Genomic DNA, 19234 nt, shown 5'->3' with positions numbered 1-19234 from the left:
GCCCCGGCACTGGAAACCAAAGGCATCAGGGATGACGTTCTTGTTTTAATCTTGAGAGAAAATTCTATTACTCCCTTAAAAAAAAAAAATTGGCCTTTTACTTTGGACATCCCATGCACAGCACACATTTTCCTAACCACAACCACCAGTCTCATTTGACGACAATCAGCGTGGCCTCCGCTGGTCACATCTCCACTCCGAAAATCCCTCAGCCACTAACTGAGCAGCGGCCCCCACCGGCTGTCGAGACGCTCCGTTCATCCATCCACGCGGGTTTCTGAGCCCTCCCGAAAGGCAGGGCTCCCGGACCCCGACTCAAACAAGCTTCCCACCCAAAATTTCGCAAGAAGACCGGGCAGCATTTTACTTTGAACCCTTCCTCCCCAAAAGTGAATAAAAGCCTGTGTGTTAGGGTTTTTCTGACCCAGGTCACGAAATTTCAGTCTTTTCCACTCCCATTTTTACAATTCTACTCATGGCCTCAGAGGCTCTGTTGTGGTCACCCCCGAGAGAGAGCTCTCGTCATAGCATTTTTGGGGGCAGGTTAACGCAGAAGGTGAAAGAGATCACAGTCAACAGCTTCCAGGATTAAAAAATAAATATAGGTGACAGCAGCTTTAAAAAACAAAACCTCCTTTTTGAAGCCAAATATATTATTTGCCAACAAAGTCTTTGGGTTAGGGGACGCATGGAAGGGAGGGCCCCCCACACCCTGATCCGGGCGACTCCTTCTGTCCTCCATCCGCTTTGTAGGGGCATCCAGACTGAGGACCCCCTAAGTTGGCCAGGGTCCTGGGCCAACTGTCCCAGGCCTTCCCATTGTGCCCCAAATGCTGGGAAGACCCGCTCCCTGACACTCTCCTCACAAGCCCCAGCCCCATCAATTCCTCCTCGGGTCCCTAACATGAGCCTCGCTTCCCAGGGCGCCTTCCCGGCTACACTGAGACTGTGAATTTAGCAGGAACCGAGTCCAGCTGCTCCAGCACCATCCCGGCAGCCGCGAAGGCAAGAGGGAGGTGGCTCATGGGTAGGCCTCAGTGAAATTCTGTTCATTCTATTAATTCAGAAAACATCCATCCAAGAGTTACAAACATACCCTCTCCAGCTGGGGACAGTGTTTGAGGGTCTGTGTGTGGCTCTGCCAAGTCAGGCCAGACTCCAATAACCTGCAGGCCGCTCCTGAGTTCATCACAGAACGGGATTTGGGGAGGAGTAAAGGACACCGGAGAACCACAAATACTGTCCCAAATCGCACTCGGCGGGCTCCCCCCAACCCTCAGGGACAGACCCTTCCTCTTCCAGTCCTGTTTTTCTCACTTGCACTCTGCCACCCCCCAGCAGACAAAGGCCAACAGGGCCTGGCCCGAGGGAGCCATCCAGCCCAAGAGCCAAAACCCAGCTATCTTTCCGGGGCTGCGAATGTGCCCCTGCGGGTCTTTCAAAAGAAATCACAGAAGAAAAAAGAAACTCGTGGAAGTTTAAATTCCACTTGATAAAGAAAGCCAGCCGTTCCCACTGAAGTTTCCCAAGAACCACGGGTGGGGACTTTCTTTCTTCCTTTTCTGTAAATCTCGTCCCTGAGTTCTCAGGGCCCGCAACACCCAGACACTCGAGCTCCACTGTCCCAGCCAACGGGACACTGGTTGGCCCTGAAAATAAATATTTCATATAAAAGGTCCATTGTCTTCACTCGGAGACAATTGTTACTTTTTCTCCCTCCTCGGCCGCATAACATCAGAAAAGCATGGCTGATGCCATTTATGGTTCTTTCTTGTTCCAACAAGATGTTTTGAGAAAGGGCCATCTTGCTGGGTCTTCCTGAACGATCAGCTAAGAGATAAAATTCTCCCAAAGCCAGCATTTTGGTAAACGTAGGCTTGTATCAGGCTAAGGAACAATTAGCCCATCAGAATGGTGAAACCCTCCCACGGAACTGCCACCCATGTTGCCAGCAAGGATGCTGGTGGCTGGCATGGCCCCTCCGGACCTCGCAGTCAGGATGTCTTGCCCTCATCTTTCGGGGTCTGAGCCCCGGGGCCAGCACCCAGGTGAGCTCTTCAAGTGCCATTCTTGCGAGGGGCATCAGGGGACCTCTTGGGAGGACTCCAGGGGCCTGGTCCCATCCAGTGTACCCAGTGCTTCCAGGCCAAGTCCCCCTGACAAGGAAAGCCCCCTCTGCAGGCTCCTGACAGTCTACCTTGAAGAAAATATCCTCAAGGTGCACTTGCACTACCACCTGGCGGGGGGAGGGGGAGGAAACTTCCAGGTGTCTTTTCTGGTGCAACCAAAACTGGGCTTTCTGTTCCCTAGAAACTCAAAAATATAGTAACTAGCAATAAAAATGGCGATTACCATTTACAACGATAACAAGCAGCAGCAGCCATTTACCGCGTCCCTGCCACGTGCCAGGAACTGTGCTTTGTGGAAATAATGTCATCTGAACCCTCCCAACGACCCTCCTGCTCCTGAGCTCAGGGTACAGGCCCAGGAAGGTGATGTGACTTGTCCAGGGTCACACGGTGAGCCAGGGGCAGGGGCTGGACCGCAGCTGCCCGGATGTGAGCTGGGACACTCCAGCTTAATGGGACTTCTGCACGAGTATTCTCCCTTCTCCCCAAATATGCAAATACACCCTTCCAAGCCCAACAACCACCACCAAGGCTGGTGGTTTTAAGATGGTTTCCTGCCTGGCATGGAAGGGCCTCAGTGGGAGCACACATCGGTGCCTCGCAAGGGATTTCCCTGAGTACAAGAGAGCACCCATCCAGGCAAGGTGCCCATCAGGGCGGACAAAGTCCCTGGTCCCTCCCTCGGCCCCACGGGCTGTCTTCCAGTCAGGCCCAGTCCACGCCAGGGCAGGACAGGCCCCAGCACCCTGCTGAGGATGGGAGCAAGTGAGACTGGTTCATAGAGAGTTGGCCCCAGTCAGGTGCAAAGCACACGGACCAAAAGTCACCCCAGTGGAAAGCTTCCTGCTGTTTCCACTGAGCAGAGTGCTGTCCGCACCAGTTCAGGCAGCATGCTCCGGGACCCGCCAGAGTGGAGGCCTCATCACCACACACTGCCCATGCTGAGCAGCCAGCCCCTGCCAGCAGCTGGAGCCCCGTCACTCAGGAAGTTCTCGGGCCTCGTAGTGGCCAGAGGCCAGGCATGGCGAAGTGCAGGCGAGGGGCCATCCTGGGGCTGGCCCTAGTTTAAAACAAAAACAGGAATATTAGGGCCATCCTCTCACCAGCCCGCCACAATCCACGAGACCCTGTCCCCCTGCTTAGCACATTCCTTCTATTAAATCCAGAAGTGATAAAAACAGGCAGGCATTAGTTTCGTTTTCAGAACCTTGTCTCTTGTGCCAGAGTCCTCAAAAATGAACTCTGCCTGGATGAGACAGCCCCACACAGTAAGAAGCCCCTGGTGGGACCCGAGGCTCCACGGGAACTGGGCTGGATCTAAGGAACAAGGACAAAGGCAGGACAGAGCCGCGGTGGTGCTGAGGCAAGGTTTCTGTCCGTGGGGCAGCCCCACTGTTTGCTGTAGGATCTCAACCCTGTCACACTCCATGTGCCAGGGGCACACTTTGTGGCAGAAGAGGGGTCTTGGGAGCTGACGAATACGAACCCCCTGCTAAGTGGCCCTGGGGGTCTTCCTTAGGCCCATGGAAAAGAAGCGATGGACGCTCCTTGTGCTGGGGTCTGTTTTCATCTTGGGCATGCCCAACAGCCTCAGCAGAATGCCACGCCATTCCCATCCATCTAGCCGTATGTTACAGGTCGTCTGTGGACTCGGGGAAAACGTCTCCACGTTTTGCAGGCGAGGTCCCGATGGAAATTGACCTCCTAACGATTACTAACCCTGTCACTACCAACACCACACCAAGCAGTGGCTCCCGGCCGGAGCGGCATGCCTTCGGCAGCTGCACCCTCATTTCCAAGATCACCCCCAAATGGCCCACCTCAGGTTTCACGTCTGCTAACGGCCTCTGATAAATTCACAAAGGCGGGGGGCCAGAACGGAAGATGGGGGTAAAAGCCAGGGCACTTGCGCAAACTTTCAGCCTCTGGGCCAGGGTGGGCCAGACCTTACTGAAACGGTGCCCTCGGTCCTCTGGGCTCTTCCCTCGGATCTGGGAACCAGGCAGCCGGAGGAGAGGGAGGCGCCAGGCAGGCCTGGGCCACTCAGGCCCCTGTCCACGTTCCCGGAAACATGGCCTCCAAGAGCCAGCTCACAACTCTGGGGTGTTATGGGAGAAAGCCCTCCCTCTATTTTTTTGTGGTCAAAGCCCCCAGCAAGGTTGCCCAAACCACATCAATAAGGTGGGGGAGTGCGGAGGGGAAATCGCACCTGCGATACGATCATATTAAAAAGCGGGCTTAATCCCCCACAGTTATGGGTTTCATTTTAACAGGAGAGGGACCTGCAAGTTCAAACATGCATTTAAAAATCCCCAATAACTGGAACCAACAAAGTAAAATAAAATGAGGACAGTGCTGGCCTGCAGAGACTGCCGTGGCCTCAGAAACCCAACTTTGAAGAAATTAATTTCGGCGTTACCTTAAAACCCTGTAATTACGGCAAACGCGCATTCCTTCACCCCTGCCTCGCTCCCCACAAACTCCCCAGGGCCGCTGGCCAGGCCTGTGTGTGAGCCACCTATAAAGGGGGATTTATTACGAAAAGTTATGAGTTGTTTTTCGTTTTATGCCACCATAAACAACAGCTTCCACACAAGGGCCTTTCACTCCAGCGGCCCCATCGCTGCCAAGGCTTGACCGAGGGCCCCCCGGAATCAGCTCTCCATAAACGCCGGACCAGCAGAAAAAAATAAGAAGTAGCAAAGATTTCGGAAGTGAGTGAAAGACTTCAATTTTTCGACAAAGAATTGTAGCTTCCAAACAAGCCTGCAAACACATCTAACCTGAAAACAGACGTTTTCTCTTCTCGTTCTATTCTGTTTTGGATGCCTGCTAACGCTATTTTACGTGTTCAACAAAATTCTCTCTGGCAAACGGCCCGCACACCTGAGATGAGCGGCTGTATTTCACAAATTCCAAGTTCCAGAATCTTAACGACGGCCGTGGAGTTCTTGAAAGCTGGTGCGGCTTCGGGTTCCAGAGCGACCTCGTCCGTGTGTCCCCTCGTCGGTGGAAGGCCTGCCCTACAGAGGAGCTCTTCTTAGAAATCCCTTCATTAATATTTAAATAGCCACTAAGTAGCGAAAGTGAGAAATGCACTTACCGTTCTCAGGAGTCGCCTTGAACCCGATCGCGACCCGGGGCGCGCAGGTCGACAGCCGTGCCCTTGCTGGAGGAACGCGCTCGGAAGCAGCCGGCGCTAGGCTGCCGTGCCCGCGGCTGCAAAGGCCCTGGGTCATCGGTCTGAGTCCTGGGTTCCAAATGCTTCCCTCCTTCAGGCGCCGAAACGGCAGAGAGCAGAGCGATGCCATCTCCCGCAACTCTCCGCAGCGGGGACGGCTCCGGGGCAGCGCCGGCGAAGCGCACGGCCAGGCCCCACTTCCCCGGTCCCGCATCGCGCCGCTCCTCTTTCTCCCGGCTCCGGCTTTCCTGGATTGAACGACCGGACCTCAACGAAGAGTGGCCCGCAGTACCTGGTCTCCGTGTCTGCGACCAGCGCCGCGAGGACCTTTGTCCCGGACGAAAACGAAAGCGCGCCTGGCGGGGGACGCCCACGCCCTGCCGCGGAGGTCCGGGCCGGCGCGCCCCGCGACTTTCTCCAAGTTCACGTGCATCCCGGGGCGGGCGGGCCGGCGCCGCGGGCCCCAACTTGCAGCGCCGGGCCGTCGGGCGCGCTGCGGGTTGCGGCCGGGCTCGGGGCGGCCGGGCGGCGCGGGCCGAGGGCACAATGGGCGCCGCCGGGCGACCGCGGGGACAGCGCGGGCCCGGCCTCCGCGCGGCCGCTCGTCTGGCGCGGCCCGGGCGCCGAATGCGGCGGCGGCGGCTTGGCACAGACGCGCCGCGCGCCCGGTGCATGCTAATGGCCGGCGGCCGCGCCATGAATTATTCAGCAGCGGCGCGGAGAGGGTGAGCGCGGCGCGGAGGGCGGCCCGGCCCGAGCGTCCCCCGCCGCTGCGAAGCCGCTGCGGCGAGTTCCCAAACTTTCCCCGGTCGGCACCGAGGATGCGGCCCCCGCGGCGCCTCCGTCCCCGCCCGAGCGCGCCGGCCGCGCTTCCCCCGTTGCCGCCTATTTTATGTCTTTTGTCTCGGAGTTGGCACCTGTCCCAGAGAGCGCGTTTCCCTGCCCACCCCTTCGCCGCCGGATCGAGGCAGGGGAGGGGGTACGGGAGACCCGGAGAGGAGGGGACGGTGGGGGGAGCAAGGCGCCTCTGGGCCCCGCAGCTCCGGGAGACCGCCCGGGGGTGGTGGCCGTGCCCGCGCACCCTGGCGCCCCTGTTCCGAGGGGAGGTCAACACTTTGGCTGTGCCCAGAATACCAACGAGGCCTCCCGGGGCCCCCGGCCATGCCCGCTACGGGCGAGGACGGGGCGCGGCCCCTTCCCGCTTCCCCCCTCCGCCGCGCACCCTCCTCTTCGGGCCGGCGCGCGCGGGCGGGGCGGGCGGGGCGAGCAGCGGATTCGCCGCCCGGGCCCCGCGCCTCGTCCCGCAGCCCCGCGTGCGCGCCCCCGCGGGCATGCCGCCCCGGGCGCTCCCCGTCCGCGCGCCCCCGGCCCGCGGCCCCTCCCGCCTGCCCGTGCGGGGCAGGGGGCACCGCTCCGCAGAGACCCATCAGCTTTCTGCTTCGCCCTCTGGGGCCTGCGCGCCCGAGGGGCGCGGACAGGCGCAAGCCCCGGCCCTAGCCCGCCCTCGCCGCCCTGGCACCGAGGCAGCTGCCGAAGCGTGCTCGGCGGCTGCGCTCCGAGGCGCCGGCTGCCATGATTGCGGGCAGCAGGGCGCGCGCGCGCACGCTCGGGCCCGGCTAGGGGATCCCGGGCGGACCGACGGTCCCTGGCCTGACCGCAGCCCCGTGCGCGCCGCGGACAGCAGCCACAGTCGCCGGGCTCGTCCCTGCGAGGCCGCTGTGCGCCATGGATCTCCAGACGAGGTCCCAGGACAGAGGTCGGGGTCGACGGTGGCAGCAGGCTTCCCCGGGGCAGGGCGCGCACCAGGGGCGACCTCCCGGCGGCTTCCCGGACACCGCCGGCCCTGTGGAGGGTGGGGCACGGTGCCCGGGATCTGGTGAAGTGGAGGAGGGCAGTGCACAGTGCCCAGAGATGGAGGGGGTGCGCAAGGTGCCTGGCGAATGGGGGGGGTGCCCTCACGGTGGCCCGGGAGGCGTGGGATGGGCGGGGGCACCGTGCCCAGAGCTGCTGCCCAGCTCCGAGCTCGCTGTCTTCCTTCCCCGCAGAGACAACTTCCTGCTCCCCTGGCCCAGGGCGCAAGACCTGCGGGAAGAAGTTCTAGGCCGCAGCTTTGCTCTTTCGGAGCCGGACGACTACGCTGTTGCCCCCTGGCAGCGCGGTTCCTCCCCGCGCCCTTCCCCGGGGCCGCGACCGGCTGGACTCCAGGGTCCCGACACTGGTTAGAATGCCAAGGAGGCTGAAGCAGCTTTTCCTGCAGCCTCCGCAGGGGCGCCTGAGTGGTTTCCCCGCAGAGGGGCCGGCCTGGGCCTCTGGTGCTGGGGGACGCCAACACGAGGTCACTGCGCTCGGACCCCCTCCCCCAGCTTGGGCATGCCCTCGCCCAGAGTCAGATGGACCTGGCTGTCCCCAGACGCCTGCGACGGGGGCCCAATTGAAACGAGGCCTCCTGGGCCCCATCCCAACGTTTCTGTGCCTGTCTCCCCCCCAGCCCCCCACCCCCCAAGCCGGCCTTGGCATTCTAACCAATGTCCCTTGACGTCACATCTCGCCATTTCCGTCAACCAATTGAAACTTCCCCGTTGTCATAAAAATATATATACTTTTTATGCCATTGGTAAATTCAAAAGTTCCTCGTGTGCCCTGCTTCCCAGGAAACTCTACTTCACGTTGGATTCACTGCTCAGGAAGAGAGAATGGCCACATGGACAAGGCTGGGCTGGGGCAGCTGGAGCAGCTCTCCCAGGGCCTCAGCTGCCCACTGGCCCACCTTCGAGACACCCTGGACCTCATCCTCGAATTGTGCTGGACACCCCCACACCACTGCCACTACTCTATGACATACATGATTTTGAGGCGGGAAAGGGAGGGAGGGAAAAAAACCCAGGATATATTAAGAAATCTCCCCAAATTGCTTTCCTTGGTGTTAGACTCTTACTGTGGCCTCTCCTTTCTAGGGATAGCTTTTTTTCCTATGAGAAAATTCAGCTTTTGAAAATGTAGTAGACATGCTTTCCGGTTAATCTTTTCACTGAAATCCTGACCAACTTTCACTTTCCATAGCTGCTGACAAGGAGCAGAGACAGCCCAAACAGGGGTGATTTCACAGTGGGGTGGGTTTCACTCTTTCCCTGAGGAAGGTCCAGGCTGGCTCTCCCAGTTTCGAGGGCTAGGGGGGTCCAGAGCTGGAAGCCCAGGAATTCTGTGTTCCTCCTTTCTCAGAAAAAGATGGTTCTCTCAGCAGTCTGAGCCTCGGGAATGCCATACCCACATTCTAGCAATACGCACGCAGGGAAAAACAATCTCTCGTCTAGCATAGTCCTTTGTAATTTTCTTCACTATTATAATTCCCAGCCCGACTGGGATGTGCAGGGTGAGCAAACACGTCCCCACGAGATGAGTATGTGCAGGGCAGTCCCAAAAACCACACAGAACCCGCTATCACCCTCCTCCTGCTCCGGCCACACCAAGGAAGAACCCAGCCACTAACGGCCATTATAAATTCCGCCTGTCCCTCATCTTAACGGTATGGCTCAACTACTTTAGAAAACATATTAAAGATATTTTGTGGTTTAGCAAACTTGAGGACTCCAGAACAACAAAACTGCTTTGAAACTAGGCTGAATGCAAAGATCTAAACATCAGAAGTATCGGGCCCTTTTAATACCGAATCTTGTTTTTCCAAAATAATGAGCAAGCTCGGTAACAACTGAACGGGGATTTTGAAAATAAATATATGGTTACTGTTCTCACGTAAAACCGTTCCCAAGTGCAAAACTCTGGAAACACTGCATACCTTTGAGATATGTTCACACACACATAAAAATATTGCATCCACCAACCACACTATAATCTATTTATAATCACTTTCCTAAACACTATAAATATTATAACTAATGTGATATATGTTTTGTGATTAAATGGGTGGATTAAAACATTGAATTAAAAAAGCCACAAAGAAAAAGAGATTATCTTCCATTATGCCACTTACAACTTGTGTTCCATTGGCACAAATACAAATTTGACGACTGTATCATTACAATGACTAAATGCCAGGATATTAGCTTTGCAATTTCCACCTGAAATCATTGTATAATCATACCGGCTTACTAACCTTTTTATTAGCTGATTTATCTTTCCTTGCTCTCACACACAGTAATAAGTTAATTTAATGCCTTTTTCCTCCTCCCAACTTTTATTCGGTAAAACAAGAAATTGGGTGAGTCAGAACAATATTCAAGAACACACACTGTTTTTTTTTTAATCCCCTCTATACTCGGCAAGAATTTACATATAATTTGGTTGCAAATTCAGAAATCAAATTCTGCTTGAGTCAAGGAAAATAATAGGATTCAGGTAATTCCAATGGAATTCAGGAATTCCATTCAGGTTGGTTTTTTAAAGTCTTTTTCTAACTCGCTATCATATTATATTATTCAAAATAAATAATATTAAAAAGTGTGCTCAAATTATCAAAAAGGAAACCTGGAAAATTTACTTTGTTGGTGAGCCTTATGATGGACAAGTTTCCCGAAGGCAGAACTTGGTCTGAGCTCTGGGCCACACCAGAAAAATAAGTCATAGGAAGGCTCTTGCTGTCCCAGGATGTTTATAGTATCAGCCTTATACGGTTATTTTTTCCTGATTTCTCCCAAGATCTGCCTAATGGGAATGCAACCGGCAACTTCCTGCTATGCCCCCCAGCCCATGCGTCCCCGCTCAGGCTTCGGCCGCACTTCAGCCTCAGAAGGCTGGGGGCACTCGGGGTTTTCTTATCTCAATGTAGTGACATTTAATAATTTAAAATTTTTCGTCTCCAAGGCATTCCGAGGACTTCGTAAACAGATGCATCTAGTCTAATTAAAGCAAGTAGGATGAGCGTAACTGAAAGCTTACATTTTCACATTGATTTTGAACATCCAACCTGCACACCCAAGAACAATGATGTTTTTAAAGCCGGCCCAAGACATTTGAGATGGCGAGCTGGTGGCAGCTCCTGAGTAAGATGCCACTTCTTCAGTCCTCCCAAGGCGTCCTTTGGAGGAGTCGCTAAGAAGCTATATTTTTTTTTTCTTTTGCCTTTGTCTCAAAGTAGTCTGCAGCTTTGGGATTCCATTTTGACATGCCTATGTCGTAATCACTTGTACTCCCACTTTACGAAGGGTCCAGTTTTGCTCTCACTTATTTACGCACAAACCTATCATCATCAGTTCACCTTGGGTAAGCATTTTTGTTTTCTTATGCAGATAGTTCAGGAAGAGGAGAGGGAAAAGAAGCCGACTGGCTTAGACAGAAGTCAGACAGAGTTTACAGGGTCTCAGGCTGGGCAAGGAAAAGTGAGGCAGCATCCACAGAAAGGGTTCTTCCTTCCAAACGTAATGAAGGGTTTTTCCGAATCTTTCGCTTCAGTTCACTCAGTTTCATGTCAAACTTGGCATTAGTTAACTAACAACAGAAATGAAACTCTGGCCACAGGACAAGCGTGTTTGCGGAACAAAGCACCGGGCAGGAGGAGGCATTAGCAACCCCTCGCCCTCTAAAAACCAGCACCTGCCATACCAGTTCTATACCTTCTTTCCTTTTTAGAAAAATAGAAAGGACACAGTTAGAGTGCCTGCAGCCGGCAGTGATCAACAGCATGCCCTCTGTTCCCTCCTGACCGATGGGCAGTAACCCCACAACTGGGCAATCACACGTCTGCTTAGAAACGGTCTGTGAGCTGCTGTTTCACCATATTTTACACAATTTGGAAGTCCACACATTCACTTTTCATCATGTGTTACCTGTGTATGTATATATAAAAAAAAGTCTAACAACCCGGAAAGCATTCTTGAGGGGTTATTATTTTTCAAATAAAGGAGAACATAAAACAACTAGACGTCTACGATAAACATGTGTTCAATTATATATATAAATATGGAAATATACTGTATGTAATACATACATGCTGGCATGAAAATTTTCCCCTTACGGATGAGGAATTACGATTAATATTTTCCATTCCAATGTACTAACAACACAAATCAGAAAATGTGAATTGAGGCTGACGGGCCAAGATCTCCAGTTCTATATGCGTACATCAAATGCCAAAACTTGATTCTTGGCTTCATATCAGGAATGAGAAAAAGCACAATACAAGCTAAATTTTGAAAAAATCAAAATTACCTTTCAAAGAGAAGTGGGTGCTGAATTTATTTTAATCTCTCAATCCTGCAATTTCTAAAATGGAATCATCATAAATTTAGAGAAATTAACATTTTTCTAAAGAATTTATCATGCCACTTATAGGAAATGTTTATTAGCAATTAAAGATATATAGAATTTGGAGTTTAACAGTTTCTGGGAGAAGGAGGTACCGATTTCCACGAAAATGAAAGGACATCAGAAAATTTGAAAAGCATTTCATTCCTCAAATGTCCAAAGAATGCCTTCCTTTCACAGTTGCAAAGCACTGATTTATTTGAAGTATTTTTGCATCATATCAGTCCTTTAAGGGGCCTGAAATAGTCGTTATTTTAATGACCCCATATGCTTTTTGAATTACATCTAAGCAGAATTTAGATATGAAAAATTTAAAGCAATTTTAAACTTTAAAAACTATCAAATGTTTAGTTAAAAATGTTTTAAATAATGCTGAAATACTAATGAAAGTCAGTTTAATTTTTTTCTTCCCCACAAATGAAATGAGAACTTCAGTATCATTTCTTAGTCATACAGTTATTTAGTGAGCTAAGTAAATTATAAGCCCTCTAGAATAAAGAAAAAAAAGGAAAGGAAATAAACCCTGATTTAGAACTCAAACAGTTCATTGTCAAATTGCAAGGGACAGCAAGAACTTTTTTTAAATCAAAACTTCACAGATCACTTCTTTAAAATGGTCGCAACGAAACCTAAACTGCCTGCAAAATAATCACATGCAGAATGAGGGTTTTTTTTGGGGGGGGTCAATTACAAGTTGTTTGAAATTTGACCACGCCGGGCTTATTTATTGAAATATTCTCATTTTATTTTTTACAAAATCTAATATGATTTCATACAACACAGGTGAGTAATTTGCTTTAATATGTAATAGTTTCATTCTCCTGACTATGTCTAAATATCATAGATTTTAGATCCAGTTAACAGAAAGACAAGGTTAAGGTGGGATTTTTCACATATGCCCTTTCTACAAAAAGTGAAGAAATAGCTTAACTAAATCTACCACTGCAAAACAGGATAATATTTAATAGCCGCAAAGAAAAATACTAAAAAAGAAAGCCACTGCTTTTGTCCTGTTTTGTTTCCTGCTATTTATAGAGCAACTTTCGGTGTAATTCCCAATTTTAAAAGAACATGAAGTTTGTTTTTTTTTTAACCAAAAGAAAGTGGTAATGTAAGCAATCAGACAACGGATGGCATTAACCTTGAAAATAAGAGTCTATATAATTTCCCCATGATGAACATATATTTTTAAAATGGATTTCAACAGAATGGGAGAGGCGGACAGGCATTTTCACTCCCGTGCTCGGTTTTTGACGATGATCACGGGCAGGGATTGTCAACCACCATCAAAGTTAACGCCCTTGCTCATATCTTATCCGTTAACCAGTTTTCAACTCTGAATTCTAAATATGCTCCAAGATCCTGCTCCCAAAGAGGGCCCTTCCCAGGCTCCTGGTCCAGCCGGAGGTAGTGGACGCAGGCACCCAAGCCTCTTTCCCTCTCTCTCACAATTTCTCCGAAACTGGCAGTCTCTCACACGTAGAATGCCGGAAATTTCTAGGAGGACTCCAAGGCTCACTGGGAAACTTCTTGCGCTGGGAAAAAACTTCTCAACGCACACCTGGATCTACAGATTCGGAAAAATTAACCAGCTGTAGCCAAAAACCAAAACACTCAACCACCCGAACACAGTCTGCAAGAAACACAGAGTTCTTTGACGTGACAAGAAGACTTATAAATAAAATAGCTCCGAGGCAGACAGGCTGAATGAGCCTTTCAAGACAGTCTGCTGGTGCCTCAAACTTTAATATTAGAACATTAAATGTTAGCAACACGAGGATAATATCCTGGGAGGCGTGTGCGCGCGCATGTGTATGCACTTGAGTATGTATGTGTGTAAAGAAACAAAAGTTTTGCTGCCCCTACGGCTTGGGGCGGATTTGAGGGGCTGATGGCGAGCCCCCAGCCCAGCAAAGGCAGGTCCTACCCGCCATCTCCCTTTTTCAGTACACACATACAAACACCAAAGCCGGTGAAAACAGAACCTGCTGTAGATAACAAGGATGGACCTCAGATGCAAGAAAACTTCCCCTGCAGTACGAAATTTTGTGAAGGGCAAACCAAGCTGACCTCACTCATCGTCGTTAGCACAAAGCAGCCATTCGGCGTTGGGGGGGGTGAGGCAAGGGGCCCGGGGCTGAGGTGTGCACTCTCTGCCCAGACGCTCTGGAAGCCACTTGAGCCTGACCCCTTGAGCCTGAGGTCAAATTGGGTGGACTGGGTACAGGTTTGGGCACTCGGACCCTTACCCTAGCCAGGCTGGGCGCGGCTGCAGACAGAGTCTGGCCTTGGACCTTAGGATAAACATTCAGGGTTCCGAGGTGTACAAGCCAGGAAAAGGAGGGCCTCCAAACCATCAGATCCAATCCCCCAAGTTGGGGGCCATCTTGTTGTCATTGTCAAAGGCCTTGAGGGGACTGGCATGCTCTTTATCTTGCTCAATTTCTCATGCTCGGCCCATACCCTTCTGACAGCCACTGCAGAGGATTTCGATACAGTTCAAATCAACACAAACTCCCAAGCATTTGTAAGTGCTAGGTGCCACGTGAGTCGCTAACATTTTAAGCACAAAACAACAGCCTCACAGCGAGGGTTTTTCCTAAAGTGATACCCGAGAGGAAGACAGAACCAGAATTGTCACATCTCCTTACAGGCCAGGGAAACCGAGGCCCAAGAGGGGAAGCAGCGACTTGGCCCAAAATTGCACAGACCTGGGACCCCCAAGCACACATGCCACTTTGTTATTTTTGCCTTTTTTTTAAGAAAAATATCACCACCCACTTCTTCGCACTCATACACACATAGGCTTATTTCATAGGTAAGAACCGTTCCCAGGCAAAACAGAGCCCCATTGAAACGTGGGTCTCGGAACAGCCTTCAGCCGGCCAGCTTCGCACCCCCCTCCCCCGCAGCCGGCCGGTCATCCAAGGTGTCCACCCTTCCCTGCCAGGTGCATCCTGATCACCCCCTCAAAACTGGGCTGGGACGAGTCCATCTCCGGTGTAAAATCGCAGACTCGAGCTCCCTGCTGGGCCTGCCAGAGTCCTCGTAACAAAGCCGCCTCGCCTGAGCTGAAGGGTCACGACGCTCTCTGTCCACTGCCCTTTCTGCTGGGGCGTCAGCGCCCCGCAACCAGGGGCTCCCCGCCAAGCAGCCAGGGGGGCTCTGAGCCCCACCTGAGCCCCACTCTGCTTCTGGGCCTCTGTGAACCTGGCAGGCCCCTGCCCGTGGTCTCAGCGTAAAAGACCGAGCGGGTGACGAGGACGACCTGGGGAAATCTCAAAGTCTCATGTCAGCAAGGAAAGGGCTGATGAATGGCTCCCTGCGGAGAGCCTCACCGTGGCGGTTCTCTCCCGGAGCGTGGCCAGGGTCCCGGGCCCGGACATCAGCATTCTGCAGTGGCACATCTATGCCGACCAGATGGAGTTATTGTTCCTCAGAAAAGAGAAAGGACAGGTGGGCGCTGTGACAGTGGGAGGAAGGACAGTGAGGAAGGGATAAAGAAAGAGGAATTGGGGTGTTTGGGGAAGAGGTCTATGGAAGGCCACAAGAGCAGGGCACGTCTCCAGAGGGCTCCCGTTCCGGCAGATTAGCACCACCCCTAACATTTACTGATGCACCTGCTCCTTCCAACTCGTGGCACACGCAGGACCCCCACCCCAGGCTCGTCCTCAGGAGAGCAAGACACTGCCCGGTGACTCCAGAACACCGAGTCTTCCCAGAGCCAAATTCCGCACTAGAATATTCCACCCCACAAATGACCAGCTCAGAAACAAACAACATTTTTAAAAGTCTCCCTGGCAAAGCCAGGTGAACAAAACAATGAAGTAAATGAAGACTGGGCCAGAGGGCCTTGCCTGGCTTGGCCAAGAATTGGAAGCTACTCAGTCCGTCTTCAAGGGCAAAGGCTTCCAAGACCCCTTTCTCTTGCTTCCTTTTCGCACCTAATTACAAGAGAAAGTGCTTTTAAAAAAACAGGCAAAACCCTTGGGAAAAAAAAGTTACAAGGAGCTAAGTCTCAAAAGCTTCTTGGGATAAAAATTATAACCTTGTCCAGCATTTGAGGAAAAAACAAAGAACCCAGAGGACAAGGAATAGTCAAGGCCGGAACTGAGTGTCAACTGCCTTCACCCACGGGCATCCCCGGGCTTGCCCAGAACTACCCCAGCCTCTGGACAGGCTGTGACGTGGAGGGAAAAGAAGGGTTGAGGGAGAGTCCACACAGAAAGGGTGTCTGGGGGGGTCCTGTCCTCCCTCCCCGGGGATTCTGCTTTCCCCGGCCCCTCTTCTTTCCCACCTGCCGGACTCCCAGCGGAAATAAACAGCAAAGAAAGCAAAACAGACACCGTCGGCCTCTCTTCTCTGGGCCACCACCGGGCTGGCGGAGGTCCTCAAGGGCCCTGCAGAGGCGCCTCCCGCTGCTCCCGACGTGGGCCCCGGGGCAGCAGTGTTGCTGCTGCCCCCTCACCCCGCGCTGGGTGACAGGCAGCCCCCGTGGCCGCCGTGGCTGCTTGAGGTCCGTCTGCGGGACAGGCGCGTCCGCCACCGGGGCGGGAGGCCGGCCAGGGCTAGGCTGGTCAGGGCGGGTCCGGGCGGGGCGGGGAGGGCCCCGCGCGCCTCCTCCAGGCAGGCCCCGGGCTCGCGGCCCAGGGTGGCGGGCAGGGGGCCGGACGAGGGAGGGGCCAGAGCCGGGCCGGGTCGGCCTCAGGTCTGAGGCCTGGGGTCCGCATCCAGGGGGGCGAGGGGCCTGACGTCTGAGCCTGCGGCCGGGTCCACGCGGGCCGGGGGCCGGGTCCGAACCGAGGCCTGGAGTCTGAATCGGGGGCCCGGCCAAGTCTGCATCAGGCGAAGGTCGGGGTCCGGGATCTGGGGTCCGACTCGGCGTCCGCGCCCAGGCCGGGCGGGCGGCGGCGGCACGCGCCCCAATTAGCCGCGGGCGGGCGGCGGGGGGCGGCCCCATTGAGGGCGAACAAAGGGCGCGACCCCGGGGTCAGGGAGTCGCGGGCCGGCGGCCGCCGCTTTGTCCGCCCGCCCTGTTTACTTTGCCCAAGGAAAGCGCACAATATATTGACTAAAGCGGATTAGAGGGTCGCGCCCCCGAGGCCGCGGGACCTCCCAGCCGGCGCCTCCCGGGCCGGCCTCGCGCACGGTCCCTCCCGGCCCGGGTCCCCGCCGGCCCCGCCCGCCGAGGAGCCGGGGAAACTGAGGCTGCGCCGGCCGGGCCTGCGCGGTGAGCGGCGCGCGCGTCCTGGCGGGGGCTCTGCGCTCGACGGCGGGTCCCCGCTGGTCCGGCTCACCTGCGCCTCGTGCAGCCCGAGCAGGGGTCTCTCTGAGAGCCCCCCGCCGGCCTTTGAAGCCAACCAGGGCACTGATATTTCCCGAACCCCCCTGCATGTTAAAGATTCGACCCTTCCCAACGCTGCTGGTCCCGGGAATTCATTTCACCGGGAAGCAAATGGCACTTGCTGGAAGGCTCAACTATTTTAGATGGAAACATGGACAGATTTTTCCATATCACAAAATCCTATAGCATTATGGTTAAAAAGGAAAATTCTTGTGTCTTATCTTGACACAAGCGATGCACCCCTGGCCCTGAATCAGCAGGTGACTTAAGTGTGCAGAAAAATATTTTGAGATACAGAAGTCCTGGGAAGTACAAACTGGGGGAAAAATTTTTTTCGTTCTTTTTTTAAAGAAGGCAAATGATGAGTATAAATAAACCCCTAAGATTTCCACCCAAAGACCACAGTTTATCATGTGGTATTATGAATCCAAGATCCATATACTTCTCCAGATATGACCCTGCAGAATCTTTTAAATTGCCTTTAAACACCAAACAGTAAAAGCAGAAAGCACAACCTCAAAACTGAGCATAAAGTCTAACCATGGGAGGGTGGTCATCCGACCAAGTATCCAAGAATAACGAAAATGCCTTTTTTTCCTTCTTAGTGCTATTGTTTAGGAGACAAAAACACTTCTTAAGTTCACACAAAATCTTAATTGAGATTCTTATGCCTGAGTTGTGCAAGTACATATGTTTGGTTAAGGGAACCCATGCAGTGTTTGATTAATCATCTATCAGTGTACGAATCTTTTATAAGAGAACGAAAAATATTTACTTACTGTTCATATTCGTTGCCTAACGAATATTTCTGCTACATGCCATCTATCCATTGCTCTTTGGAGAAAAATATGCCATTTGTGTATATTTCTACTCACGAGCCTTTAAAAATTTTTTTTCCTGCTTATAAAAATACCACGTGTTTAGAGAAGACAGAGCAAAGGCTAAATAATTTCAGAGTAAAATATAAAGATAGATATTTAAAATAATTTAAGTAGTGAGTATAAAATATAAATAATTCAAGTATAAAATACATGGAAAAAGGAAGATTCACCTACACGCCATTATCCAGAAATAATATTCTATTGTGTTTCCTTCCCAACAGTGAACATATGCATACAATTACATAATTTACATACATATTTACCGTTTGTGAAATGTTGTATCCATACGTCCCCATACCCTTACAAACTCTTTGTCAACAGCATTTTAACAGTGACAAAATATTCCCTTATTTTGTTATGTGATAATTTACCCCAGCATTCCCTATTATTCCAGATTTCATCTCTTGCTAATAATTTCTCTCCTATAACTAACACTACAACCAATGGCTTTGCCTGTGAAGTTTGTCTGCAGTGTGGGTTACTAATAAATCTCTAGTGATCTGTTGTTAAGACATTGACGCTGCTGTATTATTCTAAGGAGGTTAAGGCAGACCCCACAGACTCCATTTATCCTATCAGAAATGAACTTGGAAATTCTAGAATTCCTGTCAGGTCACAGTTACTCCAGAAAGCAATATGGAAATCGGTTTGTTTCCCTCCAGAGGCCTGGTGATGTGGAACTTTTGCCTGACGGATTTGTGGGAACAGCCGAGGCACATGCCTGATTGCGACACAGAGTTCGGGAATTGTGCCCTTGCACGAAAAAGCTGGCCTGTTTCTACCAAGTCCCTTGGCACTAACCCCCAACTGCTTAGTGGGTCTAAGTCAGGACTATAAAGCTGAACACCTTGAAAACATTATCTCAACAGTTCTGATGTCACTCTACTCGTCTAAGAAATAGCACATCCCATTCGGCCCAAGTGGCTTTCTTTGCCGAGAATTCAAACCTCAGGCCTGCCTTTCACCACTGCCCACATGTTGCAACATTCCCGCCGTCTGCCACCTCCCTACCCTCTCCTGCCCGGCTCTCTCCATCTCCACGGCTTGGGCCCTGCCAGAGGCTGTGTCTTATGCCACTCGCCCCTTCTCCCCGACGTCCTGAGTCAGCCTGGGCTCTGCCATGGGGCTGTGTTCGGAGTCTGTCTGGCCTGCCCCGACACAGCTCCCACAACAGCAGGGGAAGAAGGCTGGGTACCAGGGAGCCTGAGGTCTTCTCCCCGAACACCAGGGCCTGTGCCCGGCTTGCCTAAAGGAGGCAGCCTGCAGGCCAGTGAGGAGGAACTGCCCCTGAAAGACAGAAGCGCCAAGAGGACAGGAGGACCCCGCCGAAAAGTGTCACGGAGTTATCCGAAAATAGATGCTATAAGAATCGACAAGGCAGAGAAGAAAGCCTGGAAGGAAATACGTGGAAATGTGACCAGAGCTTGAATGGGGAGGATGC

General features: G+C 52.4%; 1 protein-coding gene and 1 long non-coding RNA gene across 2 annotated transcripts; one reads left to right on the top strand and one right to left on the bottom strand.

The window, feature by feature from the left end:
- The first annotated feature begins 5571 nt into the window (after positions 1-5571).
- LOC111771032 (sterile alpha motif domain-containing protein 1-like) lies at positions 5572-8140 on the top strand. Its single transcript, XM_023631324.2, has 2 exons — positions 5572-7162; positions 7356-8140. Exons 1-2 carry the CDS (start codon positions 6132-6134, stop codon positions 7531-7533), a joined length of 1209 nt encoding a protein of 402 aa, XP_023487092.2. The 5' UTR covers positions 5572-6131; the 3' UTR covers positions 7534-8140.
- A 6165-nt stretch (positions 8141-14305) lies between these two features.
- Positions 14306-16116, bottom strand: LOC138921273 (uncharacterized). Its single transcript, XR_011433719.1, has 2 exons — positions 15866-16116; positions 14306-15512 (listed from the first exon to the last, which is right to left on the bottom strand). It is a non-coding gene; the product is annotated as an uncharacterized lncRNA (long non-coding RNA).
- Between the last annotated feature and the right edge of the window lie 3118 nt (positions 16117-19234).

Source organism: Equus caballus, chromosome 28 (assembly GCF_041296265.1).
Source record: "Equus caballus isolate H_3958 breed thoroughbred chromosome 28, TB-T2T, whole genome shotgun sequence".
Classification (NCBI taxonomy): Eukaryota; Metazoa; Chordata; class Mammalia; order Perissodactyla; family Equidae; genus Equus; species Equus caballus.
The sequence above is the reverse complement of the archived record's forward strand: the minus strand, read 5'-3'. Positions and strand labels throughout refer to the sequence as shown.